The sequence below is a fragment of the Opisthocomus hoazin genome, chromosome 9 (assembly GCF_030867145.1).
Source record: "Opisthocomus hoazin isolate bOpiHoa1 chromosome 9, bOpiHoa1.hap1, whole genome shotgun sequence".
NCBI lineage: Eukaryota > Metazoa > Chordata > Aves > Opisthocomiformes > Opisthocomidae > Opisthocomus > Opisthocomus hoazin.
The window spans coordinates 15,962,165-15,981,770 of NC_134422.1; the positions used below are offsets into that span (position 1 = coordinate 15,962,165).

The 19,606-nt window shown below is 38.8% G+C and overlaps 1 protein-coding gene across 2 annotated transcripts in view; it reads left to right on the plus strand.

Annotated features, from left to right (window-relative positions):
• CNTNAP5 (contactin associated protein family member 5) overlaps positions 1–19,606 on the plus strand; it is a 349,771-nt gene that overhangs the window by 244,489 nt on the left and 85,676 nt on the right. For both annotated transcript variants that reach the window (XM_075430021.1, XM_075430019.1), the window contains exon 14: positions 12,278–12,434. In XM_075430021.1, coding sequence (XP_075286136.1) covers positions 12,278–12,434 — 157 coding nt within the window. The remainder of the gene's footprint in view (positions 1–12,277; positions 12,435–19,606) is intronic.

Here is a 19,606-nt window from a genome sequence, read left to right on the forward strand (position 1 = left end):
ATGATCTTGTGAGATTTTGGTTCACAGCCTTGATGCAGCCCACAAAAAAGGTTGTCTTTCATCAATTGTGATGGAAGTCCGATGGTAGAAAGTTACATTGTGCATAAAAGTCTTGATTCTTACTTCATGAACCTTGTAGGCTGACTAAATAGCTCCGATGGTGGTTCTTTCTCTCGCCATTAAATACTGAAGGCCCGTAGATGAGCCTTCTCAGTTAAGTATTGAAAATTAGATGAAATGAACAGCAGATTAATTACTGTGAAAATAAACACTGTAACCTTGTTGACTGTATATTCCATGGGAAGAAAGAAAATTTTAAAAAGTATTTGATATGCTTATTGCAGCCTATGTGATCCTCACAAGTGATGTGGCAGCTGGAGTACTCTCAAGAGTCAAGAGCTGTGTTCCAGTACTGCCAAGAAATCAATGAATGAGGCCAGGTTATCTTCTGCTGGATTGGGATAAGCTGGCCTGATCTTGCCCAGAGGGCAAAAAGTGCTGTCTCTGAAATCTGTTCAGCTTTGTGGCTGACCCTTTGATATTGGCCATACGCTGACAGATTTCATAGAGCCGCTGAAGTGCCCAGTCTCACTCTGCAGTGTGTGTGGTGGGGAAGGAGTCTGTCTCCACACGGTTCTGTTCAGCGTTTGGAAGAAGAGGGAGGATTGGTAGCTTCTTGTGGCTGCATGGTGGTTGTTCTTCTGCAGCCTCTGCTCATTTCAGTATTCATTGCAGTGGTAAAGCTACAGCCAAGTTCTTCTTTCTGCTCCAGGAGCAGAAAACTGTCTCTTGAGGTGAATAATATCTCTGTTAGTGACAACAGAGCTACGGAGCACAGCTGAGCAGTTCATATTCTATCCAGTACAGTCTGTGCATGAATGTATATACACACCCATGTATATATCCTGTTTACTACAGTTATATAGAGAGATATAAAGGAACCTGAGACCAATTAAATAGCAAAAACTAAATAGAAGATCTATTTGAAAGATGTAAACTAATTCCTAGCAGGGTGAAGAAAAAAGAGCTGCCAATTGATTAAGCTGTTCCACAGAGAAGACAGATTGTTGTCACCCTGGCCTTTAAAGCTGGTCAGGATATATCAATAGGAGCATCTTCTGAGTACAGTATTCTATGAATTTTTTCATTTATATTCTGTTGTTTTCTTCCTTACATGCTGGCTTAGAGCCAGTTCATTTCATGGTCTTGCCTACACATATGTTCTGCTACAGCTGCATTTTTCCAAAGTGCCCAATTTCACAGCACTCCAGCCTTCCTTAGGATGACAAATGATGCCCCTGTTGCTCTGACCAGCAGCACTGTAATTGCAGCCTGAGACGGGGACAGCTGAACCAATGCCATGCTGCAGTTTGGCTATATCCTTAAGTTGAAACTTGACTACATTTGTTTATTGTAGTCAAGTTTCCAATTCCACCACTTAAGGCATTAACTGCTGACATTAATTGTAACATTGAGGAATGCAGAATTGCTCAGCAGTTGAAAGCAGTGTCAGATCAGCAGTTATTTATTTACCATTGCTCTGTAATGTGTTGTAACACATCGGACTATAAAGAAATTTAATGAGCTGCAATAATGCTTGTAGCCTCTGGGACATACTGGGAAGTAGTTCGATGAGTTTTTTCGATAAAGCGCTTAAAACTGGACTTTCTCCACTGCTGTGCTGGACGTCCAGATGGGTGTTGTTATGATTGTAGTAAGTACAACTGAGTGTTGTCTTTTGCCAACTAACATGTTTTGGGAGCAAAAAATAAACAATCCGGTTCAACTGGCCCTGTGACATTTCGGTTCAGTCAGAAAGTGACAGCAGAGTAGGAAGAGAGGCTAAAAGCATAGTTTTTACTCTGCTTGTCCAAGCTGTCTTGTTGGCTCATGAATACTATAAGACTTGTAAATGTGCCTGGATTATTCTCTAAACTCTTTTCTGGGTGTTGGTTTCATTTTTTGGTTATTTACGATGCTTGCTTTCTAGAGTACAGCAAATACATTGCATGCTCTGCACAGGGACTTTTTCATCTGTTCAGCATAAATTTAAATATACTGCTTTTTTGCCTTTTTAAAAACAAACAAAATCAAAACAAAAAACCTCAGACTTTTTATATAAAGCTGCATGGGGAATGAAACTGGATTTCCCTCTTGCTGAAGATGCTCATTTGCCCAACTAATTTTATGGGGAACATCAGATGTTCACATCTCATTTTCCGAAGGATTCTTTCCAAAACAGAAGCACCATCCCAATAATATCTATGAGTGCTATTATCAGTTTTAAGAAAAATACCCTCATTTTTTTTTAATTAGAGATTGCAGCTTCAAAGTGATTAACAATATGTTATTACCTTTTCTAATTTATGTTCTGTTGAGACTGTTTTTCTATCTTTATTCCAGTCAGAAATTCAGTGTATTTACTGATGATATGTTCCAATTTCTTTAAGATCAATCTGAGCCGTGAAAGTCAGTAGTTATTATCAGACACTTACAGGAACCAGTTAGTGGTTACACTTCAGAAAGGCACTCTGTGGAAATGACATTGTTCCAATGGCTTTCTGATCAGATTCACTCCGTGTAAATAGATGTTATTCTCTAACTGTCAGCCATGCTGTATTAACCTGGGAGCTGAAAGAGAAGGTGTTTTCGTGTTGCTTCATGAATCAATATCACTAATAAAGATTCTCTATACCCAAATCTCATTTTTATTATTCCTAGAAGCTGTCATTGCAAGTACAACGGGAACAAAATTAATCTGTCTTTTATGGAGGGTTGTCAAATCAGAAGACAGTCCATTTCAGTCACTAGTGACTATGTTGGTGCAACGTGAGCAGGAGGGGAAAAAAAGTAATAATAAGGATACTTTTCTCATTACTAATGCCGGTGGTTAAAACTGCATATACAGGAAACAGTTCTGTCGAGTAAGGTAATTCCATTTTTACTCAGACACTTTTCAAAATTAAGTGGGGGGAGAAGAACCATTATTAGTGTATGCAGTTTCTCCCAAAGGACCAAGCAAAGATTGCTTTCCACAGCATGTTTTTCTGTAACTTATCCAGTCTCCTATTAAATGTCCCAAATGTCCCCATTTTATCTATTTTCTTTTTCTGGTCTGATCAAATTGCATTTTGCTGTGGGCATGATCCAGCAAACCTTTCACGGGTTCCTGCAAGCATTGGATTAAGCCTTGTATTAATTTCACTCGACTTTACTCCTATCGACTTATGTCCATAAACTTCAGCAACCTGCTCCGAGTTATGCCCTGGATTCCACACTACCATTCAGCCAGGCTGTAGACCTGGGTTTTTGTGGACTTACTTGATGAAGGGCTTAGGCCGGTAGGCAGGTGAGAGTGCGTGAGGCTGGGGGCTTTGCTGTACAGCTCCACTGTTGCTCCACGTTGGGTGCACAGGGTGCAAAGTGCTGCAGGTAGGGTCCCTCTCTTACTCTTCATCCGTGCCCTATCCCAAGAGCCGAGCTATCACTCAAGAATATTCTTTAAAGAATAAATGCATCAAATATATAATTAATTTTCCTTTTTTACCCCTTTTAAAAATAGATCCTTCAAACTTTTATTTCAGTCTCTGCATACTCGCAGATGGTGCTTTTACCTGTTCTGATGACAGCCACAGAGTTTATCTATGGAATTCTTACAACCCGAATCTGTTTCAGAACAGCTTTGAAGAGGGGAGGCTAGACTGCAAGGTGAACAGCCTGATGCTCAGTGAGTGCTAATCAGCCCAACTAGCCTGATTTCTCTGGAGCCAGATGCATTTATACCAGTTGCTGGATCTGGCCTTTTTTTAGCCCTGGAAAATAATACGAATAATCTGCAAAGTGTTTCTTCCTGGCAGTCTTTCCTGGGACAGTTGCTCATAATGTAGTTTTCACAGTTCTGTAAAAGTTGTTGTCTCACTTCAACATTTCCATGAATTATAGTCAAATATTGAGTTTTCTTGTGGTGAAATGATTGGTTTATGGTTTGATACACCATTCGTAGTCTTTGCCACTTCAACTGTTCCCCTTTGTCCTCTGTAGTGTTATTTTTAGGCTCCGAATTGCTTTCCTCTATGAAAACTTAAATAACATTTAAGAACAAAAACTGCTGTGAGAAACTACTTCTCTCACCTTACAGTAGTTTATAAGGTGCATTAGTTCAGTAGTCTCTTCTTACCCTGTAGCCATTTCACATCCATTTGAAAACACTTTAAAGAAGAAAGCTCTGAAGAAGAGCATATGATCTGTCTAAACTTACAAACTCACTCATGTCTTCCATGTGTTCCCTCAGTCCATTGTGGTACATGGTGATCTAAAACCAGTAGCCAGTGAGCTCCTAAAGGTGATGTGGGTAAGACCTCAGTAGGACATTGAGAGACTGGGATGTGTAGCGGCATACGGAGTGACTGTGAATGTCACTCCTGTTGTCTTCATCAAACCCTAGAGAACCACATTGGTTTGCTGCAGGTAAAGAGAACCCCAAGTCTTAATGATGTGTCATCCTTCAGAACCCCATGACATTTTCACAAGAACTGGAGTGACATGATCTGGTTTATTTTCTGTTTATTAATCCATCAATTCAGCACTTGCTACTATTTACTCTCACTAACTATTTTATACTTATGCAGAAGAACTGATTAAGAACCAAAGACCGTTGTCCTGGACACTGTATTGAGCCACAGCAGGAGATGGCCTTCCAGTGGCAATGGGTGAGATGGTACTGGTGAAAGAGGATGAGAGTCAAAACATAGGAGCTGAATGAGCAGTGTGAGGGCAACAAATGATGGCATCCTCTTATTGTCATTATTCTTACTGCTTGTATCTATGACATAGAAAACAAATGTCCAGACATCTGCTGACCAGCACCTGCTCCTGTAGCCCAGGCAGGATCCTGGTGGAGCCCACTGAGGCTTATCCATGGTCATTGTTCACTTGCAGTTGAATCCAGGCCACTGATGGGTTTCTGGTCCCAGCACAGAGTAAGGATGTGGCAGGATATGCAACAGTGTCATAGGCCTATCTGTTAAGGCAATACAGGGCTTGTTTATCTAAATTTACCTGGAGAAATTAGGCTAAACAGAGAAAATGGGAAAGGAAAAAGGGAATGAGGAAGAGAAAAACGAGTTGAAAGCAAGAGGGACAGCTTTGAAACTGAGCTGGAATGCAGAAGATAAAGGAAATAAGAATTTTTTTGTTACGATGTGGTAGGCTGTCCAGTCCACCTTCAGCAGAACTCCTGAGGAGTCAAAGCTGGTATTTTGTCTGTTTGGTCATTTGTCCCTGAAAGGTTTAATCTCAGCATTTTTTGTTTTGGGTTGGTTTGTTGTTGTTGTTGCATTTTCTTCCTAACCTGTATGCCTTCAGCTGTTCCCATGGTTTCTGTTGCTAGCTGGAGTCCCACTTGCATCTTTCAGGAACCTTGTCATTTGGCCAGAAATTTATTGAGAAAACAACCCAGCCTGAGCCAGCAGAGGAGAATGCAAGTTCTGATAATATTTTCAGCCTTCATTGGCCTTCAACAGAGACATTCACAAGGCATAAAATTTTAGTTTGGATGTAGATTCAACCTTCCTCAGCATATAAAATTGTTTGGGTCTGAAATCCTTATGCCCATCCTCAAATCTGCGTCTCAAAGGGTTGATGATGATTTTGCTTTTACTGATGCGCAGTTAGTGTGTGATGGCACAACTCTGTCACTGCAGCTCAGCAGTTCTGCTCATTAGCCCCCTGTTAAATCGAGAAGAAGAAAAGGCCCATGTTTATTTACCTTCTTTCTGCCCATTCTCATCTGCGAGAATATCTTAACAGCCCCAGGAAGAACAGAGCACACTGTGATAACAGCTGCTCCAGAGGGAGATGCAGTTTCTTTGCTTAAGAGAAAGAGGTGCAGACAAATGCGGCTGAATGTTTTTTTCTTTTCTTTTTTTGAGCAATTACTTCAGCCTGGGACTCTGTATGAAAGCAATGCACCTTGACAGCAAAGCTCAATACCAAGAAAAGATAATGTCAGCAAAGGACTGCCTTTCTTTCCCCTTTTCCTAACCACACTTAATAAAATAATTTTAAAATGAGGGACAGACTTTGTGACTAACATTTGCCCAGAGACTAAGGCCACCGGCATTAGCAAGACTACTTCACTTTTGGATAGTTAGTCTGAATAAGGGTTACAGGATCTGACCAGAACTTGAAATCAAATTCAATGCGAATCTTAGTAACACTGGCTGGCACTATTGCTACTCAGTGCAGAATGGCACCTGTCTTGCTGTGCTGTTTGACCAGCCATGATTTCCAACACGGTCATGTTTGTCGTCTCTGGAAATTAGGGCAGTGGAATGTGGGTTACAGTTTTAAGAAACAAAAAGGACAAGAAAACTGAATTGCACAACTGCCATGAGGGCAGTTTGGAGTAAAAGGGAGGAAGTGTACTGAAAAGAGAAGAGCCAGGCATAAAACCTCTGTGTGTCTATATGGAAGCAGAGCAGTATGGTACAAAGACAACTGGATGACTTGGTGGCTCACTCAGTGAACAGTGTTCGAAGGAACCGTGTCATTGGGGCTTCTCATTTTTTGCCCTGTTCAACATAACATATATTAATTTTTTCTAAGATAACCTGATCTTGAGTTAAAAACAGGGTTTTGTTTGTGAAGTGCAGAGAGCCCTTGGAGGGCGGGTGTTGCTTCCATCTGGCTGGGGCAGAGCATGAGAACCTTGCTGGGGCCTGTAAACCAAAAAGCAACTTTTTTCACTGTTAAATCTCAACATCCACTTCAAAGAATGGGTGGCATATACAGGTTAATGCAGCACAGCCCAAGTTTGCCGCACTTTGTGTTATTAGTGTATTGTCCCAGAGGTGCGAGCTGTCCTTTAAACCAGATTCCAAGTCATTAACCCCATAGAACTTTTCACTGAACAGCCTCTAAGAATATATTAATTTTGTGTTATCCACTAAATATGGAATATTTCTGTAATTTGTGCATATTTTTTTCCAGAATTATTATAAACATTTTTTCTCTGATTTATCAAAAGCAAATTTTTTTTCCTGTTGAAAAGACTGAGGGGGAAGAATTGGGTTTGACTTCAATTTAATGTTTAAAATTCTGATAAAACAGGCTAGAAAAATGTTGCAATGGAAATAAAATAAAACATGGGAACAAGACCTTGGTAAACTCTTACAACAAACACTGAGTCACAGTTTTCACTTGTTCTCACTCTCTTATCCCTTTCTCCATTTTTTTCAAGAAACTTTTATAAATCTAGTAGCTGAGATCATAATTAGTGCTCTGGACTGGCCTCTAGATTCAGTTACGCAGGCTGAAATTGCCTCGTATACATGTGTGTGTGTAAATATACAGATATATGTATTAAAAAAAATCTGCTAGCTGCTTGTTTCACATAATGTTCAATGTATCAGGTGAGCCATCTGCAGGATCTGATATTGTTGAAGCGATTAGTGCAAACAGATACTTTATGTTTTTGACTGCGGTAGCAAAGAACTGACCTTGATTGCTTTATGCAATTCTACAATGAATTTTTTCCTAGTTTTCACTATTGCTTGATATGTGAATCTTTCCTTTTAAGAGAAAAGAGCATACAGGTTAATTAATCTATGTTTTCATCAGTAAGATGTATAGATGTAAGATTTAACGAATTCAGTTCTGCTCTAACTCAGTTTGATTTTGGAGGAAAAACTGAACATGAAGCCTGCCGAGAGAATGTTGTTTTAGTGCAATATGGTTTCAGTGTTTCAACAGACAGACACAAATAAATTCACTTGCTGTGGTGGTGGAAAAGACCTTTAACTGACTTGTCTCAGTAGCTTGGGTACCCAAAAGCCTTACCTATGTTAGGGGTACTTAATTACAGGGTCAGACATTAGTTTTATACATCACAGGAGTTTAACAAGGGATCCAGTTTATCTTGTCGTATTTCTGTCATTAGATTTTTTTTTTTGCAATTTTGTTGCAATAGCAAGAACCACCTGGCAAATGATGCACGTGAATCTTGACAAATATTTTAAATAGAATACTGGTAAAAACGCATGGCTTTGTTTTAACTTACGCTGTATAAACATAAAAGCCAATGCTAAGACTTTCTGCCTATATAAAGGTAAACTGAGTCCACAGAAGTTGCTTGGGATTTATATACACAGTAATTTATTCCTAAATGCTGTCGGAATATGCTACTTCTCCCCATCCTCCAGCTTCTGAGTGCTTATACAAATAATTTTTGAAAGAATTGTCTGCCATTTAAAATAAGAGCAAGCCTAAACCCTTTAAAAATAAGTTGTGTTGCTAGCAACGTCAATGCCTTCTACTACAGAAAATGAGAGAACTGTCAGTACAAGAGAGATATAAGAGGACAAACATTTTCCTGTAAGCTGGTAGAGGGACACTGAATACGTGTTCAGCCGTTCTTGTCTCCAGAAGAGCCAGATACGCATTGCAGGTGAATTTGATCTCAATCTGCATCTCCTTCTAAGGATCACTGGAAACAACCTCCATGTGTCTGCTATTCTCTTCACAGTCCTCAGCCTCTGTGCTCGTGAACTGTACCGTCTGTTCCAGCCTTGCTCCTGCTGAAACAGATTTCATATGGAGAGCTAACAATGAACAGTTTAGTTAAGCGCATTGGTAGAGCAGGAACTGGAAATCTGCTGAAGAGCTGACATCTTAAAGGAGCTTACTCTCTATGCCTTGCTGGATGGAGAAAAATTGAGTTCTTATCCATGTGTTTCAGTATTATATATACCAGGGTCTCCAAAGTCTTATTTGGCTATTCAGATACGTTGATGCAGTAGCTGTTGAATAGACCAATAGACCACAAAGGACCAGCCTATGGAGACAGGTAGAGGGAAGCATCAAGACAACCAGCTGAAGACAAGACCCCTTATTCTTTCCTTTCAGATGACCTGTGCCAACCTTAGTTTCTGCAGCCTGTGCCTGGCAGTGTGAACAAATAGCAGTATTTGGTTTGATACAAAATACTGTCTGCCTGCTCAGTTCTTTTATTCAATATCATATTAAATTATAGTAAAAACAGTGGTCTAAGTATTGCAGCTGTTTGTAGAGGCTTCCATACAGCATCATTGCAGAAAGGGTTATTGTCCTCTGCAGGAAATAAAAAACGTTTGCCTTTTTTGAGGATTTTGTTAGCAAAATTAAAACCTTCCAAATTCAGCTTAAGCAGTGCAGAAAGAAATCACTTGAAAGAAACCAATCTCTGTTCTTTTACTGGTGAATTGAGTCACATGGGGCTTGTTTGCTTTTCTTGGTTTGGGATTTTTTTCACACATGTTCTCCTTCAGAATCATAGTATGGAGTTCAAAGACAACCTTAATAAATTTGTTATAGAAGATTTTTCTCAGTTCTAAATAGAAAAAAAAATGCACAGAAAATAATACTTTTATTTGTGCAGTAGGCTTTTGACTCCTTTTTTGACTAAATAACTTGTTACTAGGTACAATGTAAGCATAGAATGAAGAATTAGTAGCATTAGTATTAAATGGACTTTTTAGCTTAGAAATTTTAAAGTGGCATTCTACTGACCTATGTAACCATTAGTTTATGGGGCCATGTTTTCTCCTTGATTAACATAATTGACTTAGTCTGTGGCTTCACCACAGAAAAGAAAATTAATTCATTTTGAGTTTATGGAGAATTGATAATGCCTTGAAAAATGATAATACCATGATTACAGAAGTGAAGATATTGCAGCAAATCTACAGGCTTACAAGAAAGATTCTTAATCAACACTTTTGGGCCAAACTCAATCTCAATGCAAGGCACTCTTCAGCTTTGCCACAGTGTAACAGTCTAAACTTTGTAGAAAGAACCCAGGGATAAATTAGTTGGCATTGCTAGTGAACTATTGCATTACTTCAGCATTACAGGTATATGAAATGCAATATATATTTCAGCAGTTCCTAAACACTTAGGATGTTGCTGGACTACCTTAGCTTTAAGAGCTTTGCTGAATAGCTGTGTGATTTCTCATGTGTTAAAAATTAAACATGTGGAAAAGAGTTTTGAGAAATCAAGGATAATTTTCCCTAATACTACAGTTGATTTCTAAGGGACTGGTTAGGGAGAAAAATTTACTAATCTTGAGTAAAGGGCGGCAGAACTCTGCCTAATAAGTAGAATTTTTGAAAAGACTCTATTTCTTTGTAGTCTGCTCCCTTGACGATCTAAGATTGTTCCATATAATGTTGAATGCTCTATTTTTTAGCACTGTATTTAATTTAGTTGTAAATGACTCAAACTGTGGTGCTTCTACCATGTCCCTGGTCTATATCATAAATCTGAATGTGTATGTGTTTACTTGGTATTTCTCTATAAAACAAATAACAACAGATCTGAAAAAGACATCAGAAAAGTACTCATTCTTAGTTCCTGTGAAAGATTGTTCATTTCACTTTTATGTTTAAGTATATAATGATTTCTGCCAAAAGAATCTGACACAGGTTGAATTTGATTAATGAATGCCACTATTTGCTGATGGCCTGAAGGATTTATCTTTATCTAAAGATTTTTTCCAGAATGGGCACTTTTAAAATTAGATCAAGCGCTTCTGTGTAATATCTGTTTCAACTCCTGGACAAATCACCCTTTTATTCAATTAGCATTGCTATTCCAAGCTTTACCAACTAATTTCCCAATAATACAATACAGACCTGTTTCACTGGCTGCAGCAATGAACTTCTGCAAGAAAATCAGCTGAAAATGGAAGGAACAAAGCATAAATGTGTTGACAATAATATGAGGCCCAAAATGAGTGTGCATATTTTTGTGAGATGAATCCTTATATGTTCATGAATTGTATTTTTCTAATGAGTACCACTGGGTATTGGTCAAACTCGTTATCTCTTAATTGTTGGTATCATGAGAATGGAGTTACTCTTCCTATTTTTATTTTCATTTTTTCATGAATTTACAGTTCAGCAGTGTAAGCTTAGAAGGAAAACAAATATGAATTAATTTTGCCAGGTGATTCTAAAACTCATTTTAATTAGTCCCTTATACTCTACAGTTAACCTTGATTGCATTTCGTATTTTAGACTTCCTTGCTTTGTATAATTAGGAATACTCCCTACTAATAATGCTAGTAAAGCAGAAGAATAAATTGATGCATTTTTCTACATTAGCATTGCACTTTATTTTTCGAAGCTCCTTTGATCAAAAAAGTCTCGATATGTCAATTTTTCTAAATTTTGCCATCTACCTGTATATGTAACTGATTACATTTCTTGATTTAAAGATTAAGCAGTCAATGAAAAAGTTATCTGAGCTGGAAGACAAACTCAGTCTTAGCAAAATGTTAATCCGTGGATTTCATTACATCTGAATCTGCTTACTGTATCTGACTATTAATATTTAATGCTTGATGTATAACGGATTATGAAATTTAAACAAAAACTGTCTTGGCTTATATAAATACATATATCTTAGAGCTCCTGTAGACAGAAAATAAGTTCACAGAGACAAATTAATTCCCAAGTAGGGAAATCTTTTTCCCCACTTATGTCCTACCTGAATCCTTAATCTAGGACGTTTTAACATTTTATGCAGCTTTGCATTTGCAAATCCCACGCTTGGAAAGCACCTTAAAATCCCTAGTCCTGCTCCCTTAGAAACTGATACAAATTTTGTTCTTAGTTTTGAGAGGAACTGTATGAAGCCTATAGTAATAGGTCAATTTGTGTGTTATTTCTGATGATTTTTGCTTTTTGTATATGAGTCTTAAGGTAAAAAATACTGAACTGGGAGCTAGAACCTCCTTCATAACGGGTAGACTCTGCAAGAGGTCCTTGACCAATATCGGGTTGTTCAAAATAGCTGTGCAGTGTGTCATGGCAGGAGAATTGTTTTCTGATCCTTCAGTGATCAGATCTACCATCTTGTGTCACACAAAAACACTGGACACAGCTGGTGCAGACAGTGATGTTGAGTTCGAACGTCAAAAGTCTGAAATGTGCCAAGGTTCTCATGGGTGATTGGCCCATGAGCACTATGGGGAAAAGATCTGCCGCTCAAACCAACCAGGATTACTGCAGAGCTGCTGCTTTCTCAATGTGTATTCCGTAAAATGGAACTTGAGCAAAGTTTATAGTTTGTTACTTGGTCTGTAGTTCATATCTTTTTTTTCAGTATTATTTAACATGTCCACCTCCATTCTCTTTTTCATTCTCAGGAGAATCTAATTTGCTTATCAAGTTCTCTTTCTCTCCCTTTTCTCTTTTCTCTTTTTTTTCCCTCCCTCTCTTTTCCTTCCATCTAGATGGAATGCCATTTGCTTGGTGGGTTGGCCGTGCCAATGAAAAGCATCTTTACTGGGGAGGATCTCTTCCGGGCATTCAACAGTGTGCATGTGGACTGGAAGAAAGTTGTCTGGATATGAGATATTTTTGCAACTGTGACGCAGATAGAGAAGAATGGTAATAACTTTAACATGTATAGTAGTGTCTGTGTGAGAGCTGAGGATAGGAGATACGGCAAGAAGGCTTAAAGCTTTTCCTCATTCACAGCTCAGGAAGCTTGAGTGGCTCGAGTATGATCAAATGAGAATGAAAGTCAAACTAGAATTTGGACTTCTGATTTCATTTTAAATTTCTTATATGAACCAAAGACAGGATATCTGGCTGAAGCAGGTTATTGGGATGGGTTGTTTTCAAAAAATCTTTGTTATTGAATGCCAAATCCAGTCATTTTATTTGTTTAAAAATTTCCATTAATTCAATTGGAGCATTGCATGAATAAAGGCTCTGGGACGTTGGGGCATGGGTATACATCAGAGCAGAAAATTCAGGTATAGACAGCAAAAATCGGGTACAGCCAGCTATAGAACAAGAAATCTGTACTATCAAAAAGATTTGTATTTCTCTTATGAAACATTATATCTGTATGTGCCTTAACTTTCTTTTACATTGGATCCCAAGCTTTTTAAATTCAGTGGAATTAATTCCTTTGGCCTCCGTGGGTTTCGGTTCAGTCTCCATAGGAAGTTTTAGACTTACAGAATGAACATTCAAAGCTTTCCTCGGGTTCGGACCTTTGTTGTGCCTCGATGCCACATGAGTTTGCAAAGGCCACCGCACAACCTCCGCCCATTCTCTGCACCTGCCGAGACTCTCCAGCAGCTGAGAGCTAGTTTGCGAACTTTCCAATTAATTCCATACTTGTGTTGGAGGGGACAAAAATACCAGATGAGTGTTGTTGAAAGTACAATTTGAAACACTGTGAAAATACATGTGAAATTTCTGTTTCATCCTCTCTCTCTTCTGGACCACTCACCGATAGGAGCTGCTGCTCTTTCTCAAAAAAAAAAAGATATTTTAACCTCGAGTAGTTCAGCAATTACGAATAATGGAAGTAGACAAGAAATGTCTTGCTGTAATAGGCTGCTGTGTTTGAAATAGTGTCCGAATTATCCCTGTGACACCTACACTCAAAAGAGAATTAGTAGAAAGGAACTGTAAGGGGTCTTGAAACAAAAAAAGAGTAATTCAGGAATGACTTGTCACTGTACGTATTGAGCTTTCTCGGTTGCTCGAGTTCCAGACAGTGTGATTATTCGCTTGGACCCTTTATATCCCTGGGGTCACTACTCACTTTCAAAAATCATAGCTGTAAGGGGATTTCTTCAGGAAGATCTTTATGTAAATGTTGGTTTATGAATGCGATTTGTCTAGATTTGTATAGAAAGGACTGGCTGTGCACATTAATCTGTCTTTTCTTTAATGTTTGGTTATTAGAAGCATTTTGGTATGCTCTGCACATGAGCATCAAAGGCATCTGGTTTTGCCAGTGCCTGGCTCTGTTTATAATCCACATTTCACTTTTCAATGGACTTCTACTCAAGCAGATCAGGGTGTGTTACACTGGCAGACCACTGGGGCTGCAGTCTGAGGTTGCAGGACAATGTGCTGCTAGCCTGTACAAACCACTGCAAGGTGAAGGGTAAAGACAGTTTTATAACATTTCAGCCGAGTCCCCTAAGCAAATGAGACCTAAGCGAGTTATGCTGTGGGTGTTTGTTTCCATTTCTCTCCACACACCGAATTATTTTGAACAAGCAGACACATTTCAAACTTCTTTAACAGAGAAGGGGAAATCTCAAAAGTATTAGAAATTACACATTCTATGAAAATATATGCCAGGCTGAGGGGAAAAAGCCAATTAAAACCCACAAGAAGGAAGTTGAGGAAGCTTACACTTTTATTAGATTTTGGAAAAGCCTCATGGGAGAGAGATGTTGGAAATCATGCTTCATTAGCTTGGCAGCTCACAGAGCTACTTGTTTCTCCTAATTTTATTATAATAACAGGATATGCATAGAAGTTTCCTCAGCTAAACTGTCTACATTTTGTTGTTTTGGGGGTTCAGATGTTTTGGTTTGGTTTTTAATCCACTTGAAATTTGGACTTTGGCATTATTCTAAATTGAAGATTGCCTTTTTAAAAGCTAAAAAAACCCTGACCTTTATGAAGAGTTTCTAAACATAAGAAATTTCATGGCTCTTGAAGATTACTTTTGTGTTTCTCTGCTAGAACACTGACCTCCTGATACATAATGAGCATTTGAATCTAAAACCTGCTGAGATCTGAACTGTGACTTTAACCTGCTATACATTATACAGGAAGGAGCAAGACAGCAGTAGATGCATTTATTTGCCTTAGCATGAAATAAAATGGGTGCTGCAGAGTGGAAAACCAGAAAATCATTTTCGCTCCTTTTAGATAAATCAGACTGCTCACTGCAGCTCCAAGGTAAGAACTCACCAGGATAGCTGGAGTGTCGTTCTGAAGAGGAGACGGGTTTAGGATTTTGCTTTGATTTGGTTTCCCTAGGCTAAGTCGTGGGTGTAGAAGAAGCTACTACTTTCCTAGAGTAGCAAAAAAACCCAGAAAAGAAGACAAAAGAGACCTGAAAAAAGTCCTGAGCCAGGTGTTTGGCAGAACACAATATGCACTTCTAGGCATGCTGACTTTTAAATATCTAAGCAGGCACCTGAGCCAGCTGCTGTCTCTGGACTCTTGCTTGACATGATACCAAGTTAGTCCCCCTGGAGTTATGCTGGCCAGATGAACAGGAATAGAATTGGGGAAGGCTTTTGTATTTTCCACCTTTCTTTTTGTTAAAGCAGTCGATTGAAAAGTATCTTTTTCCATCCAGATCCTCACCATACTTCCAGACTTTGCAGTGTGATGACTGCTAATTCTGTCACTGCAGAATAGTGGAACATCTTCATGGTATTTGCTGGAGAATGGGAGAAGACCTTTACTAAGGGGAGCAGAGGCACAAGTTGTCACCCTGACCCAAGCAAGAGATCTGGAAAGATGTTCAGCGCGACTTGACTGTAGTTTGTGCATCCCTCCAAAAAACAGAGATTCGTCACTGTTGAAAGCTCTTGCTAGTGGGTGGGAACATTCATAGAAATCCAGTGGCTTCAAGGTGAAGCTAAATCTAGTGCAGAAAATGTTTTATTTCTCTCTCATCCCCTTCCCCAACACTGAGAATAGTTAACTCTTGGGACAAGTTATGTCTAAATGAGATGGATTTGCCATAGCTTCAAGCGTTTACCTTCAAAGTGATTGTCTTTCTGAAGATAAGCCCTATGTCAAACAGAAGGTGCGTTCTTGATGCAGATGTTATTGGGGAAGGGTGTTAAGCTGATCCAAAGAATAAAGCATTTCTGAAATGCAGACAGGGTTGTGTTATCTTCAGTCCATTCTAGAGATCCTTTGGATGCTTAAACACATTTCCCACATTGTCTTTCATCTCAAGCAAAATTCTCTTGCCTTGGCAATGAAAGTCTTGCTGCTCACCAATCCTTTCATTTAAATGGGAGGAACCTCTTTCATGCCGTGATGGCACATGACTCTCCTGAAGTCCCATTTGCTATTTTGACCTCTCTGTCTGGAATCCATTTTCCACTCCAAATGCAAACACTTGATTGAAAGCAGTTGTCAAAACGAACCTATTTCTTATTGACTTCATTCACCTGGAAACCTTGTGAATTTGGAGAACTTGACAGCTTTTTATGTTGTACAGAAAGAACGGCATCTCTGGAAGTCATTTTGTACAGGAAGTTCAAACATCTCAACAGGGTGTGGTGGATAGTGTTGCTTCTAACCAATAGCTGAATGGTCAGCTTTTATAAAGAGAGGGGAAAAAAGGAGGGGTGATATTGCTATTGTCAGAGCCACTTTGGCTCCCAGAGATATGTTGAGTATATCCAGCTTTGTTCGAGGAGAAGCAAAGCCACGTGAAAGCGAATGAAGTCCGCTTTGGATGAGCTATGTTTGTGTAAAGCTATTTCAGAGCCATGATGCTAAAACTGGAAGGACTGAGGAGAGCAGGGCAGAGAAACCCAGCCCCTGATGAGCCCAGATTTGACAGGTTTTGTTTGCTCAGCTGCTATCCCTCAGACTCGGTTCCCCCAGAAGCAGTGCAGGTAACTCTGCAGAGCCTCGTAAATATATCCTGTCGGAGGTGACCTGGCCTGTATAGAGCTGTCTTGGATAGCTGCCTTCATGACTGCATTTGTCAACAAACTAGAAAAGCTGCCTGCAGAGAGCTGACTGTAGCAGGCCCCTGAGGTGTCAGGAGTCAGTTCATTACTATCATTACTAAACTGTTTTTTTGTACCTCTTCTCTAATTCAGCAAAATATAGCCACTGCATCTTGCCTTCGGCTATTAGGTATGTCCCCTTCTGCTGCTGTTCTTTTCTTTATCGTGACTATGCTTCATTGTACCCAGTAAAGCATTTTCGGATGCAGCTGGTGGGTAAGATAGCAATTAAAAGGTATTCCTTTGGATTATTAGTGATATGTCCTGCACAGGGCTAAAAACGTTCTCTGATGGAAGCTTGTTTCACTGGCTCATTCCTCGTGCTGTTCATTGGTGTCTGCTGACAGTAGTATTCTTTTCCCCAAATGTACTGTATTCATGAAAATCAGTACTGAATAGCTGAGCTACAGAAGCTCGGACCACACCAGAGTTTTCATTAATGTACAAGAAGAAAACTTACCAATAGGGGATCATATGAGAAGAAATTATATTTGATGGCACTAGTGCTCTACCATCTGTTGGAAAAAGTATGGAAACAGCTACCTAGAGATTAGCGATTTATGATGGTTTACACTGTTAGGATACCATGGAGTGAGATTTTTTTGAGCATGCTTTTATTAGGATCCAGGAAGAAGAAAAACAGTTTCATAGTGTTACTATCAAAATAGTCATTTCTCTTTTACAGGTGAGACAACCTGTGTTAGACCTTAAAGTATCCAGTTGCTGCACTGTCACCTTTGGCATTGCTGCACTGGCAGCAAAGTTTTTTTCTTCTCTTTTTCCTTCACCCCCCTCCTCCCATACGTAGAATATTTGTTTGGTGTGTAACATGCCTCATAGCTTATTCGGGAAGTCGTTTGGGTAAATACAGACGTTAATCTTCAGACATGGATAAATAGATGACATCCAACTGTATTTAATATCCATAACTAAAAACATTTCAGTGATTTAATTTAAAGGGCATTATTGGATTTGTTTTGCTTTGTCTTTGCTTGTGGGAAGTACAAATTGATACTACCCTTTATGCAAAGAACTCAGAGAAACATCTGTTCATTGAGGGTGCTTTCCACCCTCTGAAGAACATTCAGATTTTCAACTGAATTTGTGCTGAATTGAGTGACAAGTAAGGTAAGAAGATCTGCTTCCCAAGTTTATTGATTTATTTGTACCATTTTCTTGTGTACAGGACCCCTTTTAGGAAGGGGATAAAACCGACTTTGATTTTTGTGAAATCAGGACTTAACTTACATTCCTGGCCAAAGAGCATCACCCCCTCAAGACCCTCCTGCAGGCAGGACCCACCCATAGTTCTCAATACTCAGAAGTCGAGCATAGCATGGTACAAAAGGCATGCTCTGTGGAAGTGGTCACGGAGTGCTATATGAAACCTGGTAAGAGAAATAAAGTAGTGGTTTTGGCTAACCTGAGAAGCACCTTAGGAAAACCATATACACTTTGGCTTTAAGTGTATATGAACTGCTAAATTAAGACACATAAAAAAGTAAAAACTAGCTCTGGGAGCAAAAATAATCTAATAGTGTTTTATTATGAGTCTCCTTCTCTGCAGATATTTAAGACCCACTTGGACAAGGTCCTGTGCAGCCTGCTGTAGATGACGTTGCTTCGGCAGGAGGGTTGGACTAGATGACCCACAGAGGTCCCTTCCAACCCCGAACATTCTGTGATTCTGTGAAAAGACAATCATGTATGTGTACATCATAGTGCAGATGCTTTCTGTTGGAAAATAGTATTTATTATTTGAAAACTGTAGTACGTTAAAAGTGATCCCCAAGACCCCATCAGGGAAAATTCCAAATATTTTGTCCAAACTGGAATATTTGTATTTTGCAGTGCCACAGCAGTGCCTCCAGGAAATTATTGTATAGGTACACAAAGCTCTCTTGCTCCTCTCTGAGGCATAATACACCAAATTTGAGACGCTGCCATGGTGCACCACGTAAAGAGGAGAGGAATCGTGGTACTTTGTAAGAAATGGAGTCTTAAATAGGTTCAACTTAAAGAATACCAGGAATTTAAGACACTCAAACATTAGCTCCCATGAGGGTCTACATAGTGTCTTCAAATCTCTTTTCTGCTTTTCTGAGATGAAACATCTTAGGGGTTGAGTTTTCACCAAAAATTTGATTTCCCACCGTGAAATAATAATAATAAACTATAATAATAGGTATGTTATTCCTATCATTATCACATTCTTTGAAGGGCAGAATGTTTTTTGATAGGTTTTATTTCAGTGTCTGTTTGTATGAGAATACGTATCCTTACACAAGGCCTTTTTTACATGTGTAAGAGAATAAAATACATAAAATGTGCTGTTTGAGCTTCAAGAGAAACTTGATTGAGTTTTCAAGGCATTAACATAAAAGTGAAAATTTTTATTAGATCTAGAATATTTTTCTTTCTCACTGTGAGCTATGCTACTAAAGTTCTCTGTGACACTGGCATATAACTAGTAAAAATTCAGACTCATAAAATTCAATATAAAAGAGCTTCATGCAATATAACAGAATATCTAATCAGCAATGCAGTTTTCAGAGATGTGGAATGGATAACTTTAAAATGTCACCATTTCATTTTTTTTTTAGATATCTTCAGTGGTAGCTGTAGGAAGATACTGATTTTTATTTTAATGCTGATCATACCTAGTCAAAAGACTGCAATATTTTTTGAATGAAAATAAATTTGCAGGAAACCTCCCTAAATATTTTGTGGGGTTTTTTATTATTTTAAAAAAGGTAAATGCTAGCTTAGTTATTCATGTGTATATTGCATATTTTATGCCCTCTTTCCGTGCATCTTTCTGCCTTTCTTTCATTCATTTTGCCTACTCTTTTTCCTCCTACCTACTGAAACACATTATTTAATTATCTTCCTAAGAAATACTCAAATAGTTCAGCTTTTGTTACAACTGTTTCATAATCTGTTGAGAGCATTTACACCAACTTTCAAAGGTTGATACAATAAGCTATATGAGTATGCTGCTGAGAGACCTCCGTGAAGAGTTTTGAAGACCATGTA